We start from the raw sequence: 26,560 nt of genomic DNA on the forward strand, positions 1-26,560 counted from the left end.
AGTTGGACATGCATCATGGTAACAGGCCTTCCCAGCCCAACGAGACCACACTGCCCAATTATCTTCATGTGACCAATTACTCTACTAACCCATGTGTCTTTGGAATGTGGGAGGAAGCCCACGTGGGGAGATTGTAACAGCTCCTTACAGACAGCAGTAGGAATTGAACCCACTTCAATGGTGCCGTAATGACATAATGGTAACCACGATGCCACCATGCCACCCCCATACCTCTGCTCATAGTCCTTCACTTATCTGTATATTAACAAAACACCCCTTGTTCTCACTTTTGAGCCCAGCAAACATCACTCTTTGTCATTTATGACACCTTCAGTATGACGACACCACCAAGCCTAATTTCAGCATTGCCACCACAATATCATAATTCTTCCATCAATTGCCACCTGTATCCATTTCATTCAAGAGGCAACTTTTCTTGCACTGGCAATTCTTGTACTATCTCCCTAATTGCTTTCTCCTTCCCACCATCATGAACCCGAAATGTTCCTTCCAGGTGAAATGGTGATGTATTTTTACTTTTATATTAGGTACATCTCCTTTCCTTAGTCTTTGAGTGACAACAGATCTTAAGTTAGAAGATGGAGGACCGCTGGACTACTGAAGGAACCTAGTGGGTCACACATATCAACTATGGAGATAAACATCATGGATGTTTTGTATTAAGACCTGCATCAGGACTTCAGATTAAATGATCTGTAGTTTTTTGTGTCTTTAGTCTGTAGCTAATACTGTACTTGAAATTCCTTTGGATAAAAAGCAACTCTACACCATCTGATATAAAGTAATTACCAACAAAGGATGACTTTAAGAGCTTTTGTTCACTGTATCTATATGCTGTAAGTATTTTGAAAATTTTCCCCATGGACGAAAGCCTCAATGCAGAGAGGGCATTTTGAAGAATAGAATTGTATTATTACTCACAGTTATCGTCCAGGTACAGTCGATCTTGGGTGGGTAGTAGCGAGGGTAATAGGGAGAGCTCAAGGAACCATTCCAGGATATGAAATTACCACCACAACCTAGGAGGCAAAAATATTTTTTAAAATCTCAAACAAAATACAATCACACCATCAGATTTTCAATCTTGTATGTTGTTCTGTCATTATCAATAGAAATTACAATTGCAACAATGAAGGGAAATTCTAAAACTTCTTTGGTAATGATGAGTTTGAGTACAGAGAGGAAATTAAGAATCTGGTGGCATGGTGCGAAGACAATAACCTATCTCTCAACGTCAGCAAGACAAAGGAATTGGTTGTTGACTTCAGAAGGAGTAGCGGACAGCACAACCCCATTTACATTGGTGGAGTGCAAGTGGAACAGGTCAAAAGCTTTAAGTTCCTCAGGGTCAATATCACAAATGACCTGACTTGGTCCAACCAAGCAGAGTCCACTGCCAAGAAGGCCCACCAGCTCCTTTACTTCCTGAGAAAACTAAAGAAATTTGGCCTGTCCCCTAAAACCCTCCCTAATTTTTATAGGTGCATTGTAGAAAGCATTCTTCTAGGGTGCACCACAACCTGGTATGGAAGTTGTCCTGTCCAAGACCGGAAGAAGCTGCAGAAGATTGTGAACACAGCGCAGCACATCACACAAACCAATCTTCCGTCCTTGGACTCACTTTACACCGCACGCTGTCGGAGCAGTGCTGCCAGGATAATCAAGGACACAACCCACCCAGCCAACACACTTTTCGTCCCTCTTCCCTCCAGGAGAAGGCTCAGGAGCTTGAAGACTCGTACGGCCAGATTTGGGAACAGCTTTTTTCCAACTATGATAAGACTGCTGAACGGATCCTGACCCGGATCTGGACCGTACCCTCCAAATATCCGGACCTGCCTCTTGGTTTTTTTGCACTACCTTACTTTCCCTTTTCTATTTTCTATTTATGATTTATAATTTAAATTTTTAATATTTACTATCGATTTGTACTCCAGGGAGCATGAAGCACAGAATCAAATATTGCTGCGATGATTGTACGCTCTAGTATCAATTGTTTGGTGACAATAAAGTAAAGTAAATATCTCTAGTTTTTGTCTTCATATAGTTCTAGAATGTGGAAATTTATTTTTACTGGAAGTATTGCAATTCAATTGGGCTGAGTCTATTTCCTGTCAATGATTATCAATTTAAACACATGTAAAAAAAATCTTTTGGTTCATCGACAAGTCCAGTATTAAGGCTAAGATTTTAATGAAGCCAGAAGATCGATTATTGGTCAAATAGTTCAGAATGTTTTACATAAAACAATATTCACATATCTACCCTTTTTACGAATAGCTTCAAAATATGCTTTAAATACTGCACCGCCTCTTCGAATTTTTGATGAAAATGTCACCAACATCACATTCCCAGATGAAGTCAATCTGATAACCGGAGGATTCCAACTGACGGGTGAACCACACCACCTGAAAGACATCATGTTATTTTCTTGTTCGACATAACATATTATAAAAACATCCATAAAGAGCATATTTTAAGTGGCAATATTCCCCAATTTTGTTACTTTATATAAACACCTTTGGATTTTAAATTTGTGTTACCTTTAATATTCTTAAACATAACAGCAAAAGAACTGATCTGAAGTACGTTTATCATTGTCACTTAAGAATAACACATGAACAATTCAATTAGAGCCCAGATTCCTACTTTTAATTCTGAGTTTTATTGCGATATATATTCCACACATTGTCCAAACGTAGAGGACAGTCTCTGGCTTGAAACTTTTCATTTCCATCCAAACATTTATTTTTAGACCAAGAACACTTGAATACGTTGCCATTTACAAAGTTTGAAAAGTAGATCAATTCATGATGACTTTTCTTTCAAAGCAGATGGACTGTTGCCTCCAAGTAAATGTCCAGGCATGAAGTTTAAAAGAAGAAGAGAAAACTAAGAGCTCTTAGAACTATCATGATTAGTTGCTGTAACTTTAGCAGATGATCAGTAGAAACCCACTCAGGCCGCCTGAGGTTTCCAGTGATTATCCCTTAGAGCTCCACAGAAGGGCAACTGATATTCATGTTTTGGGCAAAAAGCACTGTTGAAGAAATTCAGGAGCACAAGCAGCATCTATGGAGGCAAAGGGACAGTTGATGTTTTGACTGCTGCAGAATCATAACTCAAAACATTACCTATCCCTTCCTCCACTGATGCTGCTGGACCCATTGAATTCCACCAGCAGTTTTGTTTTTGCTCCAGTTTCCAGCATCTGCTGTCTCTTTTGTCTCCATTCATATTTAGTACTCTAGTTATCAATTCAGATGTAAGTTTAAAATCATATTGAAAAACTAAACTCAGTAAAGCTCAGGATGTCACTCCACATAAACCACAGGAAACAAATGAACCAAGTTTGCTCCCAAAGCTGTTCCACGACCAAACACCAGCTGACAATAGATAATGAGCAAACTTAGGCTTATTCATAGAAAGGAATTGTCAGCTTAGTGCTAGGAAGTAAACGAAGCACAGCTTAGCATGAACACATTTTCAATTTGTAAATTCCACCTGTTGCCTGTCTTACCGTGCGATTATTTTGTTCTGTATGGGGAGTAGGAAATCATAAGCGGATAGTTTATGGATTGCACAGTTTCCTGGAATCGCCCTGTGTAGTGTCAGAATCACTAAATGTACAATATGGCCTGCTGGAACTCGCAGTCGCCACTGGTAGTACGATCTTTTTGGCCGTGTTAGCGTCAGTGTCCGATTGTTACCTGGTTTTGCATAGAGGTCAAAAGAAATCGCTGCAAAAGTAAGAAAAAAACTCACAGTACAAAAAGGAATAAGGCAATAATCTACGACATGACTGATGGTAAAAATAATTTATAATAGAAGATCTAATACAATTTGTAAAATGCAAAGATAGAAGAAAGCATTAAGATAATGCTTTTATCTTAAGCATCATATTTGACCTGTATAATGTCATTGTTTGCATATTTGCTTAGGTAAGGCAGGTTTTCTCATGTGAATCCTTCAGTGTTACTTATTGTATCTGATGCTCTTGTTGCAGCCTCCTCTACGTCTATGAGTCAGGACGCAGATTGGGTGACTGCTTGGTCAAGCTCCAGCTGCCGTTTTAGCCAAGAACACCCAATGGCCAGCCATTTTAATTGTGCTTGCCATTTTCAAGACCAATATGCCTGTCCATGGCTTCCTCCACTGTGACATTGAGGCTAAAATGCAAATAAAAGGAATACCATCTCTTATTTCATCTAGGCAGTCTCCAACTCGGTGGCATGAATGTGGAATTCTCAAACTTCTGGTAAGCCCTCCCCTTCTGTCCCTTTTTCCATTTTTTCCTCTTCTCCTGATCCACCTTCCACCAAGCACCCCATCCCTTACCTCTATCCCACCCTCTTCATCTGTCCATTAGCTATACACTCCTCTTACTGGTTCTTCTTGTCACATCTGTCCCTTTATTATATGCTCCACCTTCCTCTCTTATCAGATTCCATTATCTTCAGTCTTTTATTACTTCCATGTAATACTCCTCAGCTTCTAATATCATCCCCAATCTCTCCTCTCTCTCGCCTGCCTATCCACTGTTCCAGCCATTTCTCCACCTTTTTATACCAGCTGTCTTCCCTCTTTCTTTCATCCATGATAAAGGGTCTCAACTTGAAATGTTGACTGCTCATTTCCCTCCACAGATGCTGCCTGAATCATTGAGCTCCTCCAATGCCTGGTGTTGTTACAACTGCAGGCTTGTTACTCAGAGTTTGTTAGATTCAGAAATCTGGCAAAACCATGGACTATCTACCATCAGATTTGAGTTTTTCTGAATTTTAATAACATTGCCTATAGCAGCAGCAGGAATGCATTTTAATTCCTTTACTGTTGCCCCTTGGTTATTATCTTTTCATGCCTACAGAAGTCCATCATCATAACAGCTATCTACCGAGCACTTCAAAGAGAAGAACGTATTTGCCTAGCTCCTGAAAAACACATCAAAATGTTTTATATTGTTTATTTCTTTAAGGGGCATTCAATTTTAATTGGACAAATATGACAGTTCACATTAATCCAACGAAAATGTCATATAAACACTAACAACTCACAAACAGAAATTTGTAAGAAAACATGGAAATGGAGTTCTGGAGAGAGAACTAATTACAATTTTTTTAATAAAGATTAAAATTGATATCTACTACAATGTTATCTTTTATTGCCAGGTCAGGTGTTAAATTTAACCACAGTTTAGACTACTTTTGTGGTTAAACTTTTATTGCTCATGTCATTATATTGCCACGTCAGCTGAACTACTACACAGATAAAACTAGAAGGGCTTATTTACTGTGCTTATAAATTCTCTGAATTTCAGAAAATGAAAAGATTATAAGTGAGCTAATGCATAATATGTCTATGAGGAAAAGTTAAGTCAATGGACATATTTCATTGAAAGGGAATGACGAGTCTGATAGGTGTGAGCTTGAATACTTGCTGTAGGTATCAATTTCGCAAAGCATGAAGAAGCTGGAGAAAGCAGTGCCTCTCTGTGGGTCGGTGGGCAAAGTGCTGTTGATGGTAATGGTACTGCACAGTTCACATCTGTAATTCCACACACAGTGAGAGCTTATTTCACCGTTAAGGCAAGATACCACTCAAAGGTCAGACATATTCCTTCTGTGTGAGAAATCGGTAAAAGAATCCCCTGGCTCATTTTGAAGAATCTCCTTCTGCCTGACACAAGCAGAATCTGGGAGCAACTCACTTTCAGTTAGGTAAGAGACTTAAAAGAGGAAGAGAGAAAGATAACAATCTGAGAATATAAGCAGTAATGGTGTTTTATTTATTTGGACACACCATGACTCTCCAGTGAAGTACTGAAGAGGACTAAGTGATAGTAGATTACATACTACTGTTCCCTTGGGTCTATTTTCCTGGTTGAACCATTCTCCAAACTGCAACAGCAGCTAACAGGCCACCGCAGCCTCTGTGGTGCTGCTCTTGACTTAGGTCAGAAGATTGTGGGTTCGTTCTGTACTCTGAGGATCTGAGCACAGTAAAAACGTGGATGATGTTCCATTACTCGATGTAATGAGTGTGGTCCATACACAGGTGTCATTGGAAGAGATTTCTAAATGAACTCTTATCTGCTCTCAGATACAACTGGGATATTCAGTGGTGTTATTTTGAAACAGGGACAAATTATTTGATTATTATCACCTTTCTCTTTGTGGGGGCTTGCCATTTGCAAACATCTGTGTTTCCAGCTGAAACAGAATCCTTACCTGACTTGACAGTTAGGTCATATTCTTCAGAGCCTGAAGCTGCAAACAAAAAAGAAAACATTGTGATGTCTAAAACGAACACACAAATAAGTACAAGACTGAATTTTAGTTCTGCGCAAAAGTTCTTTTTTGTTTTTGCAAATGAAACACTACCAAATAGCTCAATTGTGTAAACATCAAAATCTTCTTCAGCAGAGGAAATCTCTTCAGAAGAGTTCAGTAAGGGGATTTTCAACTTTTTTCCGTTGACATGTTGCAAATTAGATGTAGTTGTATTCTTGATGTAGTGTGCTACGTCCTCTGGAGCCGAGAACTTACTCCAATAATAGGCTCGAAGCCCTTCTTCTCCTTCACTGTCACGAAACAAAGGCACAAAGGGGATCAGAGTGAAAATATGTCAACTTCACAGAAACTAGTGAACAAAAACTACAACTTTCCATTGTTAGCTTATTCGGAACAAAGCTGATGTATCTGAAGCACACAGCAGAAATTCAGGTATGCATTCAGACATTTTACATTGCAGGGTCTCAACCCAAAATGTCAACTACCTTTGACAAATGCCAACAACCTCCACAGATTCTGCTTGTCCAGTTGAGCTCCTCTAGTAGATTGTATTTGCACCACATTCCAGCATGAGCAGTCACTTGTGTCTCCACATTGTATTTAGAGATACAGTGAGGAACAGGTACCTCTGGCCCGATAAGCCGCACCACCCCAACCCACCTGCTTAACCTTAGCCTAATCACAGGACAATTTACAATGACCAGCTACCTGCCAACCGGTACATCTTTGGAATGTGGGAGGAAACCAAAGCACCCGGAGGAAACACACATTCATGGGGAAAGACGTAGAAACTCCTTACAGACGGCGTTGGAGCTGAAATCTGAACTCCAACTGTAGTAGTTTCGCGCTGACCACTACGCTACCATGACGCCCCGTATTAAAAACAGGTTTGTCACTTCGATCTTTCAATTAACCTTTACATCCTGAGTTTCTACTTCTTTCTGAAAATCCATTTTCCCTAAATGGCCCACACTTCCTCTTTCCTTCTTCCTGTATTCACTTACTTTCACTTCCTATTATGCCCCGTGACATATTAGAATCAAGATTAGAGATTCAAAAACCATTTGTGGAGGTTGTAATATAACAAGTGTAAAATGTGAAATTTGTATGGAGCAATCGCCATTGAAGGTTACTCTATTTTAAGGAGTGTATCACATTAATTGACTCACACATGGCAAGGTGAAACTATTTTCCAATTCACATTGCCTGTACTCTTTCTCATCTGCAGAGCATTCTTCCTTTGTGGACTCATTACTGGCTATATAACTTCTAATATCTAGCAGTTTATTTTCCTTTTACTTGCAAGGTATTTAGAATGGAAAGTTCCAGAGAATTGCTGCCTTGACACTGTAAGATTTTATTTATTGAGGCCCTCCATTAGTCAGGGATGACCATGGATGTTGCAGCCCATCTGTCCACGTGATACGCAAGCCAGGGAAGGGCGGTACGAACTGGAGAGCAAGGTGTTACCCAAACAGCAGGCTCTGCCTCACCAAGCAGCAGATGGATCCAAAAGATCGGCAGAGACCCATACAGTTTGGCACCTGCGACGTCGCAGGAGTTGCCACTCGGTTTGGATCTCAAAGTGGGACTGCCTTAGGGACTCCAGCTCTGGATTTTTCCCTCAGGGTTTACTCCCGAAGCCTTCCCCATGAGTGGGTATAGCAGCAAGGCAGCAGAGGTTTGAGATCAGAGTTTTCCTTCTAGATGAGCTGCCAACCACGGCTGAAGTGACTGGTTTTAAGAAGCCAGTAACCCGCCTTTGCCCATTTTCCTGTCATTAGGGATGGTTCCGCCGGGTTTAATAGCTAAGCCACACATGAAGGCCAGGAGCTGGACTTGGTTGTCAGAGGCAATTTGAGACGCACACTATTGGGATCATTTAATGGGTAGTGGGAGGTTATCTCCACTACCAGCCCCCAGCTATAGTAAACTTAATAAACCATTTTATTTATTAGTGATCCTTTATTGTTAGGCAGAATTACTAACAAATTACAAATAGCCTACAGAGAAATACTGAGATATGATTGATCAATCTGAAACTTTAATGAGATGCCCAAAATTGAAGATTGAACACCATGCAAGATTCCCCTCACCAACTGAATAAACATACAGAACTGTACCAAGCGATAGGGGGCAGTGTGGGCACACAAGGGACTACAGATGCTGGAATTTAGTGAAACAAAAATACTGGAAGAACTTGTTGGGTCAAGCGGCATCGATGGAGGAAAAGGGATATCTGAGGTTTTGGGTCAGCACCCTGCATCAGAACCCGTAATGTTGCCTCCACATAGGGAGCCTTGCAATTCAAAGAACAAATAAAACAGCGTGACCCGATGGACTTCCTGCAAGATCACTGTGACAAGGTATAGCAGAGCAGACTAATGTAAAGATAATATTGTGCCTCACTGGTCACGGAGGTGATAATCATACTAAGGTAGCAGCCCTGGATAGCCATCAGGGGGATGCATGAATCCAAAGGCAGAACAGGGAGAGTGCAGCCAAGTGTGCTTGGACATTGGCAAGAGTCGCTGACAGCAACGCGAGTAAATGAAAGTGAAATATCCTGAGGAAAAATGTGAGTACGTGGATTGGAACATAATTTCTATTGATAGGAGACATTGTAAATAATATCCAAAGTCAATGGACAAGATTGCCTATGTGAGGACAGAATTAGGATTAGACCAGGGCAATGGGAGTGAGATCAATTCTGTAGAAGGATCACCTTTTAGATATATCTACGCCAGGATGTTGGTGCAAATACAATCTACAGCATTTCAAATATGCTGCCAAAATAAGACATCCATTTCAAAACTGTCAAGATAAAACAAAAAAACTTGGAAGTATCCTGACAGGTCACAACATGGTCTGGTGCAGCAATTGAATACACTGGAATGTAAAACGCTGCCCGAGACATCATGGGCACAGCACTCCCCTTGATTGGTAGTTATCTACATGAGGCACTGCTTCAGGAAATCAACATCTATCATCAAAGATCCCCACCACCTGGGCTAACCCAGTTTGTTTTTTGCAGCTATTATCAGGCAGGAGTTATGGAAGTCTGAAGTCACACAGCTCCAGTTTAAAAAATTTTTGACCCAACTGGCAAAACCCTAATCATTACAGTATAGCAACTGTTTGACCACTTTGACCATCTTCTACTAAGATGGGTCTTCCTTTTTTGTTGTAATTGTTTTCCTGTAAAAATTGTATATAATTTATCATCAATTTATGTTTTTCTTGAGAATGCTGCTTTTGCAATGTATGTGCCTACAAGCAAGTTTTAAATTGCACTTGTGCAGAAATGTACTTAGACCATAAGATATTCTTCCCATAATCTTTGCTATCCTTATTACTCAATAACCTACCAACCTTTGCTTTAAATACTGTATACCCAATGACTTGGCCTCTATAGCTGTCTGTGACAATGAATTCCACAGATTCACCACACCCTGGCTAAAGAATTTCCTCCCCATCTACGTTCTGAAGGGATGTCCATATTTTTTTGAACTACAGAAATCTATTTACACAAAAATACAGAAAATACAAATATCAAGTATTTGCAAGTCAGTGAACAAATTCAAATTAAAATGTGATTATTACTCTAAAAAATGTTCACATTTAACTTTGACCCCATGGTTAGGATTAAACCCAGGTCTCTGGCACTGTAAAACAGCATCTCTACCTGCTGCACCACTATGCTGTCTAGTCCTAGATTCATCCACTATATGAAACATCCTCTCCACATCCACTCTCTCTAGGCCCTTCAATATTCCAAACAAGAGTAAATCTGCAGATGCTGGCAATCCAACCAACAGACCCAAAATGCTGGAGGAACTCAGCAGGCCAGGCAGCATCCATGGAAAAAAATACAGTCGATGTTTCAGGCCAAGACCCTTCGACAGGATAGATTTCAATGAGAACTTCCTTCATTTTTCTAAATTCAAACAGCACAGGCCCAGGGTCATCAAACAGTCCTCAAACATTAACCCTTTCATTGCTGCGATCATTCTCATTAACTGCATCAGCATCCTCTCCAATACCAGCACATCTTTTCTTAGATAAGCAGACCATAACTGCTCCTAATACTGGAAGTGTGGTCTGACCAATGCCTTATTAAGCATAAAATACCTGTTGTTCATATTCTAGTCCTCTCAAAATGAATGCTAACGTTGCATTTCCCTTCCTTACTACTGGCACACCTGCAGATGAATCTTCAGGCATTCCTGTTCTAGTCCCTTTGCACCTCTGATTTCTGAATTTGCTCCCCATTTACAATATAGTCTATGCTTTTATTCCTTCTATCCAAGTGTATGACCAAACACTTCCCGACACTGTACCATCTGTCACTTCTTTGCCTATTCTCCTAATCTGCCAAGTCCTTCTGCAGACACCCTGCTCTATCAAAACTACCTGCCCCTCTACCTATCATTGCATTGCCTACAGATGTGACTAAAACATCAATTCTGTCACCCAGATACTTTACCTATAATGTGAAGAAGCCATCCCAACTCTGCAGAATACCGCTAGTCTCCAGCAGCTGATCAAAAAAGGCCCCCTTCATTCTCACTCTTTGCCCCCTGTCAATCTACTGTCCATGCTAGTATCTTTTCTGTAATACCACGGACTCTCATCTAGTTTACCAGGCTTGTGTGCGGCACGTATAGTTCTGCATATGACAATAAACTTGACTTTGACTTTGATTTACATTAGATGTAAATTGAAGCCTGAGGGAGGTTCACTCCACCTCGATCCAAGTTTACTGTACTTAACTCAGGGTGTCCTTACATGTGGCTGAGTTGAGTGCAAGTCAGATTTCAAAACTGAACTATGACCCTGTACTCTTTATTCCAAATAACTTGTTTAAACTAGGAACTTGAACTCGCATTTTGTACATGAACATTACAGTTACCTTCAATATTATGGGTATTACAGAACACATAATTCTCCCTGCTATTTCTACCTTTCGCTTCGATGACTCAATTTTCCACAATATTTAGGATCTTGAGCATTTTTGTTTCTCATACAAATTGTTTCTACAGTTTAAATATTAATGAATTACAAGTTCTAATATATCAGTACATAAGACCCTAAGAACATAAGTTAGCAACAGACTTAGGCCATTTGGCCCATCGAATCTGCTCCACCATTTCAACATGGCTGATCCAATTTTGCTGTCAGCCCTAATCTCCACCCTTCTCCCTATAGCTCCTTCATGTCCTGACCAATCTAGAATCTATCAACCTCTGCCTTAAATATACATAAATACTTAGCCTCCACAGCTGCCTGTGGCAAACAGTTCCACAGATTCACCACTCCCTAGCTAAAGAAATTCCTCCTGATCTGAAAGGACACCCCTTTACTCTGAGGCTGCGTCCTCTGGTCGTAGACTCTCCCAGCATCGGCAACATCCTCTCTACATTCACTCCATCAAGTCCTTTCACCATTCGATAGGTTTCAATGAGATCACTCCTCATTCTTCTTAATTCTAGTGAATACAGGCCCAAAGCCATCAAACGATGTTCATACGACAAGCCATTCAATCCTGGATTCACTTTCATGAACCTCCTTTGAAGTCTTTGCAGTTTCAGCACATTCTTTCTCAGATAAGGGGCCAAACTGCTCATGGTTTTCCAAATGAGGCCTCACCAGTGCTTTGAGTCCGACTGAATGCTCAACATTATGAGTCTCAACATTACAACCTTACTTCTATATTCTCGTCCTGCTGAAATGAATGCTAACATTGCATTTGCCTTCATCACCACAGACCCTTTGTTTTCATACAGTATCAACCTTCAAAATGTTGCAAAAAAAATCCAGAACGGCCACGATCAGGAAGACAGCAGGAACCAAATGGGATGCTCAGCGGTCAGTCCTATGAACAATTAGTCTAGCACAATGTTTCTCAGTTACAAAATATTGCTCATCTATCTGGGAGAGAAATGCTCACACAAACATCATCACTACACAGCTACATACTTGTATGAAAATTTTAGGAGCCCTAAAATTCACACCTGTCCAATGGCTCCCAACAATGAGCAGAGTAGCACCCCTGGAGATCCGTTGAAGAGCAACTTCAGCAAAATTATACAAACGTGTTCAAAATATGCCCAACAACGTTCCAGTTCGTAAACTCATTGAAAATACTTTCTCCTTCTACAACTTGAAAAACTTTGACTCTTATGATGAACACACCGAAAGGCACCAGTACTGACACACCAACATGTTCACCAGCGGAGATCTGATCTATGACCCCACCTCATTCCTCCTGGGCTTTACTACAGCAACCAGAAGAAACTGGACGGCCACAAATAGACACAGAAGTCGACGTGCCAAAGCAACGCGAACTCTACACCGACGGGGCACCAAATCCCAGCTTTCCCCTGTGGTGCCCCAACCCAGGACGTCCTCGGCCTGGTCCAAACACATTCTGTCACCGAGATCAGAGACAACTTTGCCAGGGTCCATCGACGCGGCCACAAGCTGGAGGAGTGGCTTGACAAGAAACAATTAGAAGTGTGAAGAGAAAAACACCTGACATACAAAACAACAACCTCATACTCAAGCTGCAAGTTAACCTTTAGGGAATCCTGCACAAGGACTCCCAAGTCCCACTGCATCTAATTTTTTTTGTATTTTCTCTCCATTTAGAAAATAGTCAACTTTGCATCAAAGCCATCAACTCCATCATCCAAATCATTGACATTTAACATAAAAAAGAATCAGTCCCAACTCAGGTCACTGTGGAACACCACCAGTCACTGGCAGCCAGCCAGAAAAGATTCCCTTTATTCCAACTCTGTCTCCTGTCAATCAGTCACTGCTTTATCCATGCTAGAATCTTTCCTGTAATACCATGGGCTCATAGCTTATTAAGCAGCCTCATGTGTGGCACCTTGTCAAAGGCCTTCTGAGATCCAAGTACACAACATCAACCAATTCTCTTTTGTCTATCTTGCTTGATATTTCTTCAAAGAATTCCAACAGATTTGTCAAGCATGATTTTCCCTTGAGGAAACCATGCTGACTATGGCCCATTTTATCATGTGTCTCCAAGCACCCTGAGATCTCATCCTTAATAATCGACTCCAACATCTTCCCAACCACTGAGGTCAGACTAACTGGCCTATAGTTTCCTTTCTTCTGCCTCTCTCCCTTCTTGAAGAGTGGAGTGATATTTGCATTTTTTCAGTCTTCCAGGATTTAGTGATTCTTGAAAGATCATTACTAATGCCTCCACAATCTCTTCAGCCACGTCCCTGAGATGTACATCATCTGGTCCAGGTGACTTATCTACCTTCAGACCTTTCAGTTTCCCAAGAACCTTCTCTCTAGAAATGGTAATTCACATACTTCATGACCAATGGCAGCTGGAACTTCCAGCATACTGCTCGTCCCTTCCACAGCGAAGACTGATGCAAAATACTTATTCAGTTCATCCGCTATTTTGTTGGCTCTGACTTCTCTTGTTAGCCACAGTTTTGTCATCTTCCCTTTAGAATACTTTGGGATGTATACGTCCTGCGTCTTCCCAATTGCTTCCAGAACTTCTAACCATTGCTGCTCTGCTGTCACCTCTGCCGTGTTCTTTTCCAATCAATTCTGGCCAACTCCTCTCTCATGCCTCTGTAATTCCCTTTATTCCACTGTAATATTGATACATCTGACTTTAGCTTCTCCTTCTCAAATTTCAGGGTGAGTTCGATCATATTATGATCACTTGCCCATAAGTGTTCTTCTACCTAACCTCTGCAATCAATTCCAGTTCATTACACAACACCCAATCCAGAATATCCGATCCTCTCGTGGGCTCAAGCATGAGCTGCTATAAAAAGCCATCTCATAGGCATTCTAGAAACTCCCCCAGGTGTAATCCAGCACCAACCTGATCTTCCCAATCTACCTGCATATTGAAGACCTCTGTGACTGTAGTAATATTGCCCTTTCGGCATGCATTTTCTATCTCCCATTGTAAGTTGTAGGCAACATCTGTACTACTGTTTGGGGGTCTACATACAATGCAGTTCCTTAACTCTATTTACAATGATTCAAAACTTTCCAACCTTATGCCAATTCTTTCTAATGGTGTGACTTCATCTTTTTTACCAACCGAGCAATGCTGCCCCCTCCGCCTTCCTGCCTGTCTTTCAATACAATGTGTATCCTTGGATATTAAGCTCTCAGCTACAATGTTCTTTCATCCATGATTAACTAATGCCTACAATATCATACCTGTCAATATGTAACTGTGCTGCAAGTTCATCTACCTTATTCCAAATACTGCACTCATTCAAATATAACACCTTCAGTCCTTTATTCACTCTTTTCAATTTTGTCTGCCTTTTACATTGACTGCAATCCTATTGACTGCAAGTTTTCCCTCTCCTCACTACACATCGCCTCTGTAAATCAGCTATCTCATCTTCTGCACTATTATCCTCTTTTCCTACGATACTTCTTGCATTGAAATATGGGCAGCTCCAGACACTAGTCACACCATGCAAAGCTTTTCATTCCTAACTTTGTCTGAGGTCTTACTAACATCTGCCTCCACAACCTCTCCACTAACTGTTCTGGTACTCTGGTTCCTATTCCCCTTCAATTCTAGTTTAAACCCCACCGTGCAGCATTGCAAAACCTTCCTGCTAGGATATTAGTCCCCTCCAGTTCAAATGCAAACCATCCCATCTGTAGAGGTCCCACCTTTCCTGGAAGAGAGCCCGATGATCCATAAATCTTATGCGCTCCCTCCTACACCAACTCCTTAGCCATGTATTAAACTGTATAATCTTCCTAGTTCTGACCTCACTAGCACATGGCAAGGGTATCAGTCCTGAGATCACGACCCTGGAGGTCCTGTCCTTTAACTTTGCATCTAACTCCCTGAACTCCCTATGCAGAACCTCATCACTCATTCTACCCATGTCATTGGTATCTACGTGGACCTCACTTCTGGCTGTTCACCCTCCCACTTAAGAATGCTGAGGACTCAATCTGATATATCCCAGACCCTGGCACCAGGGAGGCAACATTACATCCAGGAATGTAAATACGAGGAATTCTGCGGATGCTGAAAATTCAAGCAACACACATCAAAGTTGCTGGTGAACGCAGCAGGCCAGGCAGCATCCCTAGGAAGAGGTACAGTCGACATTTCGGGCTGAGACCCTTCATCCTTCAGTTAGTCCTGACGAAGGGTCTCGGCCCGAAACGTCGACTGTACCTCTTCCTAGAGATGCTGCCTGGCCTGTTGCCTTCACCAGCAACTTTGATGTGTGTTGAATACATCCAGGAACCTCAGCTTCGCCCACAAAATATCTTGTCCCTAACTAATGAATTCACAATCACCACAGCGTGTCTCTTCGCCCCCACCCCCGCCCCTAACCTTTCCTTCTGCGTCACAGAGCCAGCCTCAATGCCAGAAACCAGACCACTGTGATTTTCCTCTTTAGGTTATCTGCCGACAGAACCCAAAGTGATATACCTGTTGTTGGGGAGTGGTGAGATGTCCACAGGGGTACGCTGCACTGGCTCTGTAACCCCTTTCCCCTTCCTGACCCTCACCCAGTTTCCTGTTTTCTGCACCTTGGGTTAACAACCTCTGTATGTGTCCTATCTATTACCCCTTCAGCCTCCCGAATGACCTGGAGATCGTCCAGTTCTAGCTCCAACTCCTTAACGTGGATTGTTAGAAGTGTTAGATTGTTACTTGAACACATATTTTTGATATTCCTATGACAGTCTTTTCATTCCAAAAACTTTTGTTGGAAATAGTTCTACTATGCTGCTATGATCTCAAAGAACATTTTATTAGTCTTAATAACACATAATCATATAAAATTTTAATTTGTTAACTGTTTAATGGTTAACTTGCCTCCATTTTTTGGGAAAAGATTATAATGCATTGATGTTCTGTTGGCTAAGATATTGTTTTGTTGGAGAAAGCAGGTTAAAGGAAAATAACAGGGCAATCAAATTCTTTTGGAAGTAAGTTAACTATAAACGATATGTATTTCAGCAACTAATTATGAATACTTTCCAATAACACACATCCAAATAGCCATAAAGGCACATTTAACATGGGTTAATATAGAATAATTATGCAGGCTCTTGTACTCACCTAAATGCAGTGATGACAGATTTCAGGTAATATTTCCCCAATATAGATGGCTCATAGAGTTCTGAAAACTATCATTTAAAGAGTGCAAGAGAAAGAATAGTTAAAGAGGAACATTTAGCCTATGGAATTGTATTCAATTTTATCAATAGTGATCCACCCCCTGCAATTAAATTCTGTAAGAATCCACAAACCACTCCAGGTAACAATTGAAAAATATTGAATCATATTTAATTTTCTAATTAAAACAAATTGGATGCTTAAAAAACTTTTAGTACATTAACAAAAACATTCAAACATGAATTACATAAGAACATGAAACAGGATTGTAGGGAACATGAAACAGGATTGTAGGGCACATGAACTACTTCGTAAACTCTGTCATTCAGCAAGGTCATGATTGACCTCATTTATAAAAACCATTTTACTTCCCTCTCTTTCAGTTCTCCTTGTGTCCACAATTCTATCCTCATTGTTCAGTACAACCAATGATCAACCATCTGCAGTCCTTCAGATGGGAATATTTAAAGATTTTTAGCTGTCTAAGTGAAAAGATTTCTCTTCTCAGTTCTATGTAGCCAACCTCATATTCTGAAACAGTGCCTTTTACTTCTACATTCATCTACAATGGGAAAGAATATTTCTATTTCAATAAAATTATGTCTCCAGAACACTAGAAAATGCAGGGTATAAAAGAAGTTTGCCTGAGCTATTTCTTCCAAAATACAACTCAAAGTGAGTTTCTTGTTAGCATCAAAACCAAAGAATTATACTTCCAACAAAACAATGGAGTGTCATTTCATAAAATGAGGTAACTTGCCATAGTGGAACTTCATCAAACATTAAAATTTCAGTGAAGTTTCACCCAGTGTATGTCCATACCCAAGTATTCATGAAGATCTTTCTCCAAACCCACGAGCACTACATTTTCACAGATCTTATAGGTTGCAAATAGAAGTAGAGTGCATTTTTCTGCAAATCCATCACCTTTCTCATATTCTTAGAATGGCGTAATATGAAGGGGGAGGAAATTCTGTCTGAACGACAAAACAGAAATGCCAAAGATACTCAGCATGTTTGATGGAAGGAATACCATAAACAGGAGAAAGTACATGTTGGAAAAACTGAAATGGAACTAATTTGTCAGTAAAAATGCTTACACCTGGAGAATGAAATGAAGCCCTTACAATAAACGAAGAAGTCTAGACAGCTGTGGGTTTGTTATTGATAATGGTCACAGGTCTTTTCCCTGAAATGAGGATAAAGAAGTTTATGAGAGAAAGGGAAGAACTAGATATGGTGAATAAGGGAATATATTGCATTCAGGGTGTGCAAATGTTTGGAATTTGTTATCTGTGATTTCCACTGAGTGTACTCAAAACTGAGAATGACAAATTTTTGAAGCCAATGGGAATCCAAGGGGAAAGGACTGGCAAATAAAGTGGACTTAAGACTATGGTTAATCATGTAAGTTCATAGACTCGCAGAGTAGATCTAAAAGCCAGATTAAACCACAAAACCGTAAGATATAGGAGCAGAATTGGGCCATTTGGCCCATCGAGTCTGCTGGGCCATTTCATCATGGCTGATCCAATTTTCCTCTCAGCCCATCCTGACCAATCAAAAATCTATCATCCTCTGCCTTAAATATATATAAAGACTTGTCTTCCTCAGCTGCTTGTGGCAAAGACTTCACAGATTCACTGCTCTCTGGCTAAAGAAGTTCCTCCTCATCTCCATTCTAAAAGGATGCTCCTCTATTCTGTGACTGTGTCCTCTGGTTTTAGACTCTCCCACCACAGGAAACATCCTCTTCACACCCACTCTATCAATACCTTTCACCATTTGATAGGTTTCAATGAAGTCACTCCTCATTCTTCTGAATTCTAGTGAATAGAGGACCAGAGCCATCAAACGCTCTTCATTTGACAAGTCATTCAATCCTTGAAGCATTTTTGTGAACCTCCTTTGAACCTTTTCCGGTTTTAGCACATCCTTTTGTAAGATAAGGGGCCCAAAACTGCTCACAGTACTTCAAGTGAAGCCTCGTCAGTGCTTTATAAAGTCTCAACATTACATCCTTGCTTTTATATTCTAGTCCTCTTGAAATGAACGCTAACATCACATTTGCTTTCCTTATGACAGACTCAGCCTGCAAATTAACACTTCCTGACACTGTATTCCATTTGGCGTTTCTTTGTCCATCCTCCTAATCGTCTAATTCCTTCTGTAGCCTCTCTACTTCCTCACAACTACCTGGGCCTCCACCTAACTTCATATCGTCTGCATACTTTACAACCAAATCATCAATTCCATCATCTAAGTCATTGACATATAACATAAAAAGAATCGATCCCAACATAGACCCCTGTGGAAGACCAGGAGTCATTGGCAGCCAACCAGAAAAAGCTCCCTTTATTCCCATCCGTTTCCTCCTGACAATCAACCACAGAGAAAAAGAAACTTGGTATCCTCTTTAATATTATTGGCTAGCTTACTTTTGGATCTTCTTAATAACTTTTTAGTGGCCTTCTGTTGGTTTTTAAAAGCTTCCCAATCCTCTAACCTCTGAGTAGTTTTTGCTCTATTATATGCCCTCTCTTTGGTTTTTATGCTGGCTTTTACTTCTCTTGTTAGCCACGGTTTTGTCATCTTTCCTTCAGAATACTTTTTTCTCTTTGGGATGTACATATCTTGTGCCTTCCAAATTGTTTCCAGAAATTCAGGCCATTGCTGCTCTGCTGTCATCCCTGCCAGTGTTCTTTTCCAATCAATTCTGGCCAACCTCTCTCTCATGGTTTTGTAATTCCCCTTATGCCACTGTAATACCAATTGGCCAATTCTTGATTCTATGTTATGTTTGTAAATTAATCATCAGTGAGCCACCAGGTGGCCAGACATGGAATCCACCAGAGACTCAAAAAATCTGTGATCTTTTTAAAGTGTTTCATATTATATGGCAATTTTACCTTCAGGATTTAGAACTAGTTCACTAACGAGCACCTAGCATGTTAATCGGTAATAGGTTTTTAATATATGAATGCCATAATATAAATATAAAACAGATATATCTGTTTCTTCCCTTCTTTTAATATTTCTGCTTCCTTCTCTCTAGGGTCAATATTCTGGTTGACGCATTGGGCTCTCACAAGCACATTCAAGTGATGAAGAGCTATTAAATTGGGGTCTCGGCCCAAAACGTCGACTGTAACTCCTTTCCATAGATGCTGCCTGACCTGCTGAGTTCCACCAGCATTTTGTGTGTGTTGCTTGGATTTCCAGAGTCTGCAGCTTTTCTCTTGTTTGAAGTTGTTTTAGTTGTGTTCTGAGATAATTTTTAAATTAGTTTGTGTATGACGTTTTGAGGGCAGTTCCAAGGTTCCAAAGTTTGTTTTTGCAAATGAATCAAATCATAAGACCATAAGACAAAGGAGCAGAAGTCGGCCATTCGGCCCATCGAGTCTGCTCTGCCATTTTGTCATGAGCTGATCCATTCTCCCATGTACTCCCACTCCCCCGCCTTCTCACCATGACCTTTGATGCCCTGGCTACTCAGATACGTATTAATCTCTGCCTTAAATACACCCAATGACTTGACCTCCGCTGCTGCCCGTGGCAACAAATTCCATAGATTCACCACCCTCTGACTAAACTCTCACCTGCCTTTTACTCTTTATATACTTGAAAAAGCTTTTAGTATCCTCTTTGATATTATTTGCTAGCTTCCTTTCATAGTTGTACAGCTGATCCCCTAGTGGGCTCAACAACAAGCTGTTCTAAAAAGTCATCTCGCAGACATTCTACAAATTCTCTCTCTTGAGATCCAGGGCTGACCTGATTTTCTCAATCCACTCGCATGTTAAAATCCCCCACAATTATCATAACACTGCCCTTCTGACAAGCCTTTTCTACTTCCAGTTGTAATTTGTAGTCCACATCCCTGCAGCTGTTTGGAGGCCTATAAATAACTGCCATCAGGGTCCTTTTACCCCTGCTATTTCTTAGCTCAACCCATAAAGATTCTGCACCTTCCGATCCTATATCACCTCTTTCTAATGATTTAATATCATTTCTTACGAATAAAGCCACGCCTCCCCCTCTGCCTACCTTCCTATCCTTCCGATACACCGTGTATCCTTGGACGTTCAGCTCCCAGAGACATGCATCCTTTAGCCAGGTCTCAGTGATGGCCATAATATCATACCTGCCAATCTGCAGCTGTGCAACAAGATCATCCACCTTATTCCTTATGCTGCGTGCATTTAAGTACAACTCCTTAAATCATGATCTACTGATACTTAAAATGTAGATTATAAAGTAGATTTTTTTCCCATTTAAAGGTTAGAATATCTTTAAGTTGGCCTTAATAATGCCAAACTTAATTCCACATCAGAAAATTGTACAGTATTACAGCAAGCTATGAAGTTTAATACTATCTGATAATTAACTTCCTGAATTAAGGAGTTTAACAGCTGGCATTTAATATGAACAAAAGCAAATGTAAGGTTAGCAAAGAGAAAACGAGAAGCACCTCCTGAAGTGCATTGTACTCCTACTGCCAATGTTCTACCTTAGCAATTTTGCAAAGCACAACACAGCACTGATCCCTATTTCAGGGCATCTGAAACACAAAAAAGGGGCAGAATTTTGCGAGTTTATTCAGGAAAATGTATTATTTGGAACAAAAATGCTGATTGGCAAGAAATGAAAATGTATCTGCACACAATAAGAGATGGAAATTTCGCTATCAGAAAAAACTGCTAATATTGATTAATTAACATTTGCAAGACTGATTTTCCACTTTGTAAGGGCTTCAATAAACACAGGGCATGCACAGATAAAGTAAGCTTAAGTACAAATCAGCTGTGATCAAATTGAATGCCAGAGGTTAGCTAGGGACAGAATGTTTGGGGCTGACAGTTTGGCATCTTTGAATCATACTTCAGATTTTTTGGAACTTTTTAATCAGATTAACCTTGAAATGAGGTAGCAGGACAGAATATGTTTCATTGCTTTCTTCAGATGGTGATTAACACTTGGAATTATCTAATCCTGGAAGCAGATAATGTTGAAACGCTTCATAGAGAATGAAGTATGTGCTCAAACAATAGTATTTGGGAAATAAGAAATTTTGGGATGGACCATTTGGGATTCCAATCTTTTCCAGTCCCAACCGTAGCGATTATCCTACCATCTTACCTGCAGTAGCAAAGGGTAACTTCAATTCCTGATGTAATGATTTAAGGATACATTTCATTCGGTGTTTTAATCATAAAATGATCAAATCTACTAAATTTTCTTCCAAAACTACATTCCCCCTTAATCCTGATATAAAGCATTTTGTAATTCTTGAGACCACCCCGGTTAACATTACTCAGTGCTAAACACCCTCGGAAAATACAGCTTTTCAGGTAAAAGAATAGCTGAAGTAATTACAAAATTTTCTTTTTTTTTAATTTCCATGATTTTTAAAATTCCAAATGCAGCAAAATAAATAGGTGAGGAATCTAGAATAATCTCTTTATGATTCTATTTATAAAATGTAATAGATGAGCAGATCAAATTAAGATTAATTGTTACATATCAAAGACTGAACCAAACTGTTACCCTCAGCATGAAAATCACAAAGTTCATATCTTTACCTTCACAAAGCTTATCAGAGAAAAAAAATCCCATGAAATAATTCAACAGTATAAACTACAAATGTATATTTGACACTTTCAATAATTGGATATGTTTATCAATCATTAACAATCTTTATAGATTTAAATATACAACGCAATGGCACAAATTCCACAAGCTGACCTCAATCAAATATCAGCTGCTTCCATGCAAGTTTAAATTATAATTAACATATACTAGCATACACATTGAGTCATTCAGTCACAATAAATGGCATTGGACTACACATTGCTCTCAGCAGTAAATAAACAAAGACAGCTGTGCTTTACATATACTATTGCCCACAGAATTTTGATCTGATTTTGCACAGGAATATACGATGATTATAAAGTCATTTTGATATAGTGATGTCTACAGGAGATCTACAAAATATTGTAAACAGGGTAAGCAACTCAATCTGCCCACAACCAACCCAATTTAAGAATTGATAACAAAGTGGTATAATTTAGTCAGAACTAAAATTCGTTTGATCGTTTATTGAATTCAATGCCAAATTATCTAAATAATGCCTAGTACATTGAAAGAATGATTAGATTCAGAAATAAATGGAATAGTGAAACTAAAATGTGCTGTATTATTTTATTTAAACTAACAATAATTAAAATCTGTAAGCTGTCTGTGCGGAAGACAAATCTCAGGGTTGTATACTGCATATACTTTGATAATAAGTGTACTTAGAACTTTGAACTAGAGTCACAGCACTCCACAGCATGAAACAGGCCTTTTGCCCCCACATGTCCATGCTGATCAAGTTGTTGTAAGTAGTGTGGTCCCACTTGCCTGCATATACCTCCAAACCTTTCCTTTCACTGTACCTGTCCAAATGCCATTTGAATGCCATAACTGGACTCACCTGTACCACTCTCTCTGGCAACACATGTAGAATATATAACTCGGTTAAGGAATGTGTCATGTGTTAAGATGCTACAATTATGAAAGTTGTCACTTAACTTTAGTAGTAATTGTGACTTTAAATCTTAAATACATGACGTTGTACTGAAACAGGACCTTCAGCCCTATTGTGCAATAGTCCTTGCAATGAATATGGAAGTTTTTATGGAGACAGGGTTGGTGATAAGAGCCTTTTTCCCCTTTAATGGAAGGTCAGTACCTAAAGAGCTGGTTTTGTTGGAATTAGCTGCCAAGTTAGAATTTGTACAATGGTGGGATACAACACCATAAGACCACAAGACATAGGAGCAGAATGAGGCCATCTGGCCCATCAAGTCTGCTCCGCCATTCAATCATGGCTGATCCTTTTTTCTATTTCCTCCTCAACCCCAGTTCCCAGCCTTCTCCCCATAATTTTTAATGCCATGTCCAATCAAGAACCTATCAATCTCTGCCTTAAATACACCCAGTCACTTGGCCTCCACAGCTGCATGTGGCAACAAATTCCACAAATTCACCACCCTTTGGCTAAAGAAGTTTCTCTGCATCTCTGTTTTGAAAGGGCGCCCCTCTATCCTGAGGCTGTGCCCTCTTGCCCTAGACTCTCACACCTTGGAAAACATCCTTTCCACATCTACTCTGTCTGGGTCTTTAAACAATCGAAAGGTTTCAATGAGATCCCCCCTCATCCTTCTGAATTCCAGCAAGTACAGAGCCAGAGCAATCAAATGTTCCTCATATGATAAACCTTTCATTCCTGGAATCATCCTTGTGAACCTCCTCTGGACCCTCTCCAATGCCAGCACATCTCTTCTAAGATGAGCGGCCCAAAACTGTTCACAATACTCAAGGTGAGGCTTCACCAGTGCCTTATAAAGCCTTCCGCATCACATCCCTGCTCTTGTATTCTAGACCACTTGAGATACATGCTAACATGGTATTTGCCTTCCTCACCACTGACTCAGCCTGCAAGTTAACCTTCAGGGTATTCTGCACAAGGACTCCCAAGTCCCTCTGCATTTCAGATTCCTGGATCTTCTTCCCATTTAGAAAATACTCTGCACATTTATTTCTACTACCAAAGTGCATGACCATGCATTTTCCAACATTGTATTTCATTTGTCACCTTCTTGCCCATTCTCCTAATCTGTCTAAGTCCTTCTGCATCCTACCCGTTTCCTCAACACTATCTGCCCCTCCACCAATCTTTGTATTGTCTTCAAACTTGGCAACAAAGCCATCTATTCTGTCCTCTAAATCATTTATATACAGCATAAAAAGAAGTGGTCCCAACACCAACCCCTGCGGAACACCAGTAGACACTGGCAGCCAACCAGAAAAGGCTCCTTTTATTCCCACTCGCTGCCTCCTACCAATCAGCCAATGCTCTAACCACATTAGTAACTTTTCAGTAATACCATGGGCTCTTAACTTGGTAAGCATCCTCATATGTGGCACCTTGTCAAAGTCTTTCTGAAAGTCCAGATGTACAACATCCACTGCATCCCCTTTATCTATCCTACTTGTAAACTCCTCAAGGAATTCCAACAGGTTCATCAGGCAGGATTTTCCCTGAAGGAAACCATGCTGACTTTATACTATCTTGTCCTGTGTCACCAAGTACTCCATCACCCCATCCTTAACAATTGACTCTAACATCTTCCCAACCACTGAGGTCAGGCTAACTGGTCTATAACTTCCTTTTTGCTACCTTCCTCCTTTCTTAAAGGGTGGAGTAACATCTGCAATATTCCAGTCCTCTGGCACCATGCCAGAGTCCAATAATTTTTGAAAGATCATTTCTAATGCCACTGTAATCTCTAACATTACTTCTTTCAGAACCCTAGGATACAGTTCCTCTGGTCTGGGTGACTTATGTACCTTTAGATCTTTCAGCTTTTTGAGCGCCTTCTCTTAACAGTAACTGCACCCACTTCTCACACTACAACATCAGGCATACTGCTAGTGTCTTCCACAGTGAAGATTGATACAAAATGCTCATTTAGTTCATCAGCCATCTCCTTGTCCCCCATTATTATTTCTCCTACCTCACTTTCTAGCGGTGCTATATCCATCCTCATTTCTCTTATAATTTTTAATATACATGAAAAAACTTTTACTATCCACTTTGATATTATTCGCTAGCTTGCTTTCTTATTTCATCTTTTCCCTTCTAATTATTTTTAGTTCTCTCTGTAGGTTTTTAAAAATTCACAATCCTCTAATTTTTGCTTTGTTGTATGCCCCTTCTTTTGCTTTTACAATAGCTTTGACTTCCCTTGTCAGCCACAGTTGTGCTGTTTTACCATTTGAGTTTTTTTTTCATTTTCATATGGAATCCACTGTCCATTTGGAATAATGTAAACCACATAGTTATGGACTACAAAGATAGGATTAGTCAGAATAGGCTTTTGGATAGCAGGAACATGATTGGATGAGCAGTTTTCTCCTTTGCAAAATTCTATAATTCTCTAAATATATAGCCAGACCGAGCTCCAGTACCTAAACTGGCCAAAACACAGTTTTCAGCAATTTCACCTTAGGTGCTGAATTTTTCTCCAGTTAGTCTTATCAAAGAATTTAACAAAGCTCTCAGTGTGAAGATATACAATGACATCAGCATGCTTGCACATCTTTTTGTGATGGGATACTCAATGTCTGAAAACTGTGTCACCAAACAAAAGTGCCATGGTTTGATTTTCAATGTCAGCAGCAATGAGCCTGGATTTGTTGTCTAAGATGTTGAGATGTGTGTAATTTAACCACTACAATACCAGCTTTATGCATGTTACTTTTTCCTGCTCTTAACTCTTTCTCTCACCATATTTGTAATCATAGAGTTCCTCAGTCCTTTCATCTTTATCTTCAATAATTTACATACTTCTGAAAGCCATGTTTCACTTACCCAATCTACACAACCTACACAATTTTGCTGATTACTTTTGTTACTTTTATGAAATCTTTTTCTTTGGACACTCACCTTAGTTTCTAGAATGAAGACAAAACAATTCTAATAAAGTGTTGTAATGCCGAATGTAAGCTTAATTAAACTGAGGCCACACACATCAAAGTTGCTGGTGAATGCAGCAGGCCAGGCAGCATCACTAGGAAGAGGTACAGTCGACGTTTCAGGCCGAGACCCTTCGTCAGGACTAACTGAAAGAAGAGCCACTTTCAAATCTCTTACTAGCTCTTCCTTCAGTTAGTCCTGACGAAGGGTCTCGGCCTGAAACGTCGACTGTACCTCTTCCTAGAGATGCTGCCTGGCCTGTTGTGTTCACCAGCAACTTTGATGTGTGTTGCTTGAATTTCCAGCATCTGCAGAATTCCTGTTGTTGCGTTTTTAATTAAACTGAGTCCATTTCCCAACAATCTCCTTTGTAAATGTTCAAGTCTGCTCCAAGCACTGTTCCCTCTAACCTGCACGGGTGCACAGCCACACAGTAACTGAAATGCTCCCGTGCACGTGGCCTTCAGTGTCACACAGCTGGAATTTTATTTTATATAATGTTATTATTAAACTGCTGCACAGCTTTCAGGCCATGTAAAAATTTCCTGC

The 26,560-nt window shown here is 40.1% G+C and overlaps 1 protein-coding gene across 1 annotated transcript in view; it reads right to left on the reverse strand.

Moving 5' to 3' along the window:
• LOC134347777 (transmembrane protease serine 7-like) overlaps positions 1–26,560 on the reverse strand; it is a 138,359-nt gene that overhangs the window by 39,387 nt on the left and 72,412 nt on the right. Inside the window, exons 20-25 of the mRNA XM_063050182.1 lie at positions 25,982–25,989; positions 6,402–6,601; positions 6,249–6,287; positions 3,542–3,761; positions 2,287–2,429; positions 943–1,040 (exon numbers count right to left, since the gene is read on the reverse strand). Coding sequence (XP_062906252.1) covers positions 943–1,040; positions 2,287–2,429; positions 3,542–3,761; positions 6,249–6,287; positions 6,402–6,601; positions 25,982–25,989 — 708 coding nt within the window. The remainder of the gene's footprint in view (positions 1–942; positions 1,041–2,286; positions 2,430–3,541; positions 3,762–6,248; positions 6,288–6,401; positions 6,602–25,981; positions 25,990–26,560) is intronic.

The sequence above is a fragment of the Mobula hypostoma genome, chromosome 6, assembly GCF_963921235.1.
Source record: "Mobula hypostoma chromosome 6, sMobHyp1.1, whole genome shotgun sequence".
In the NCBI taxonomy this organism is placed as follows: Eukaryota; Metazoa; Chordata; class Chondrichthyes; order Myliobatiformes; family Myliobatidae; genus Mobula; species Mobula hypostoma.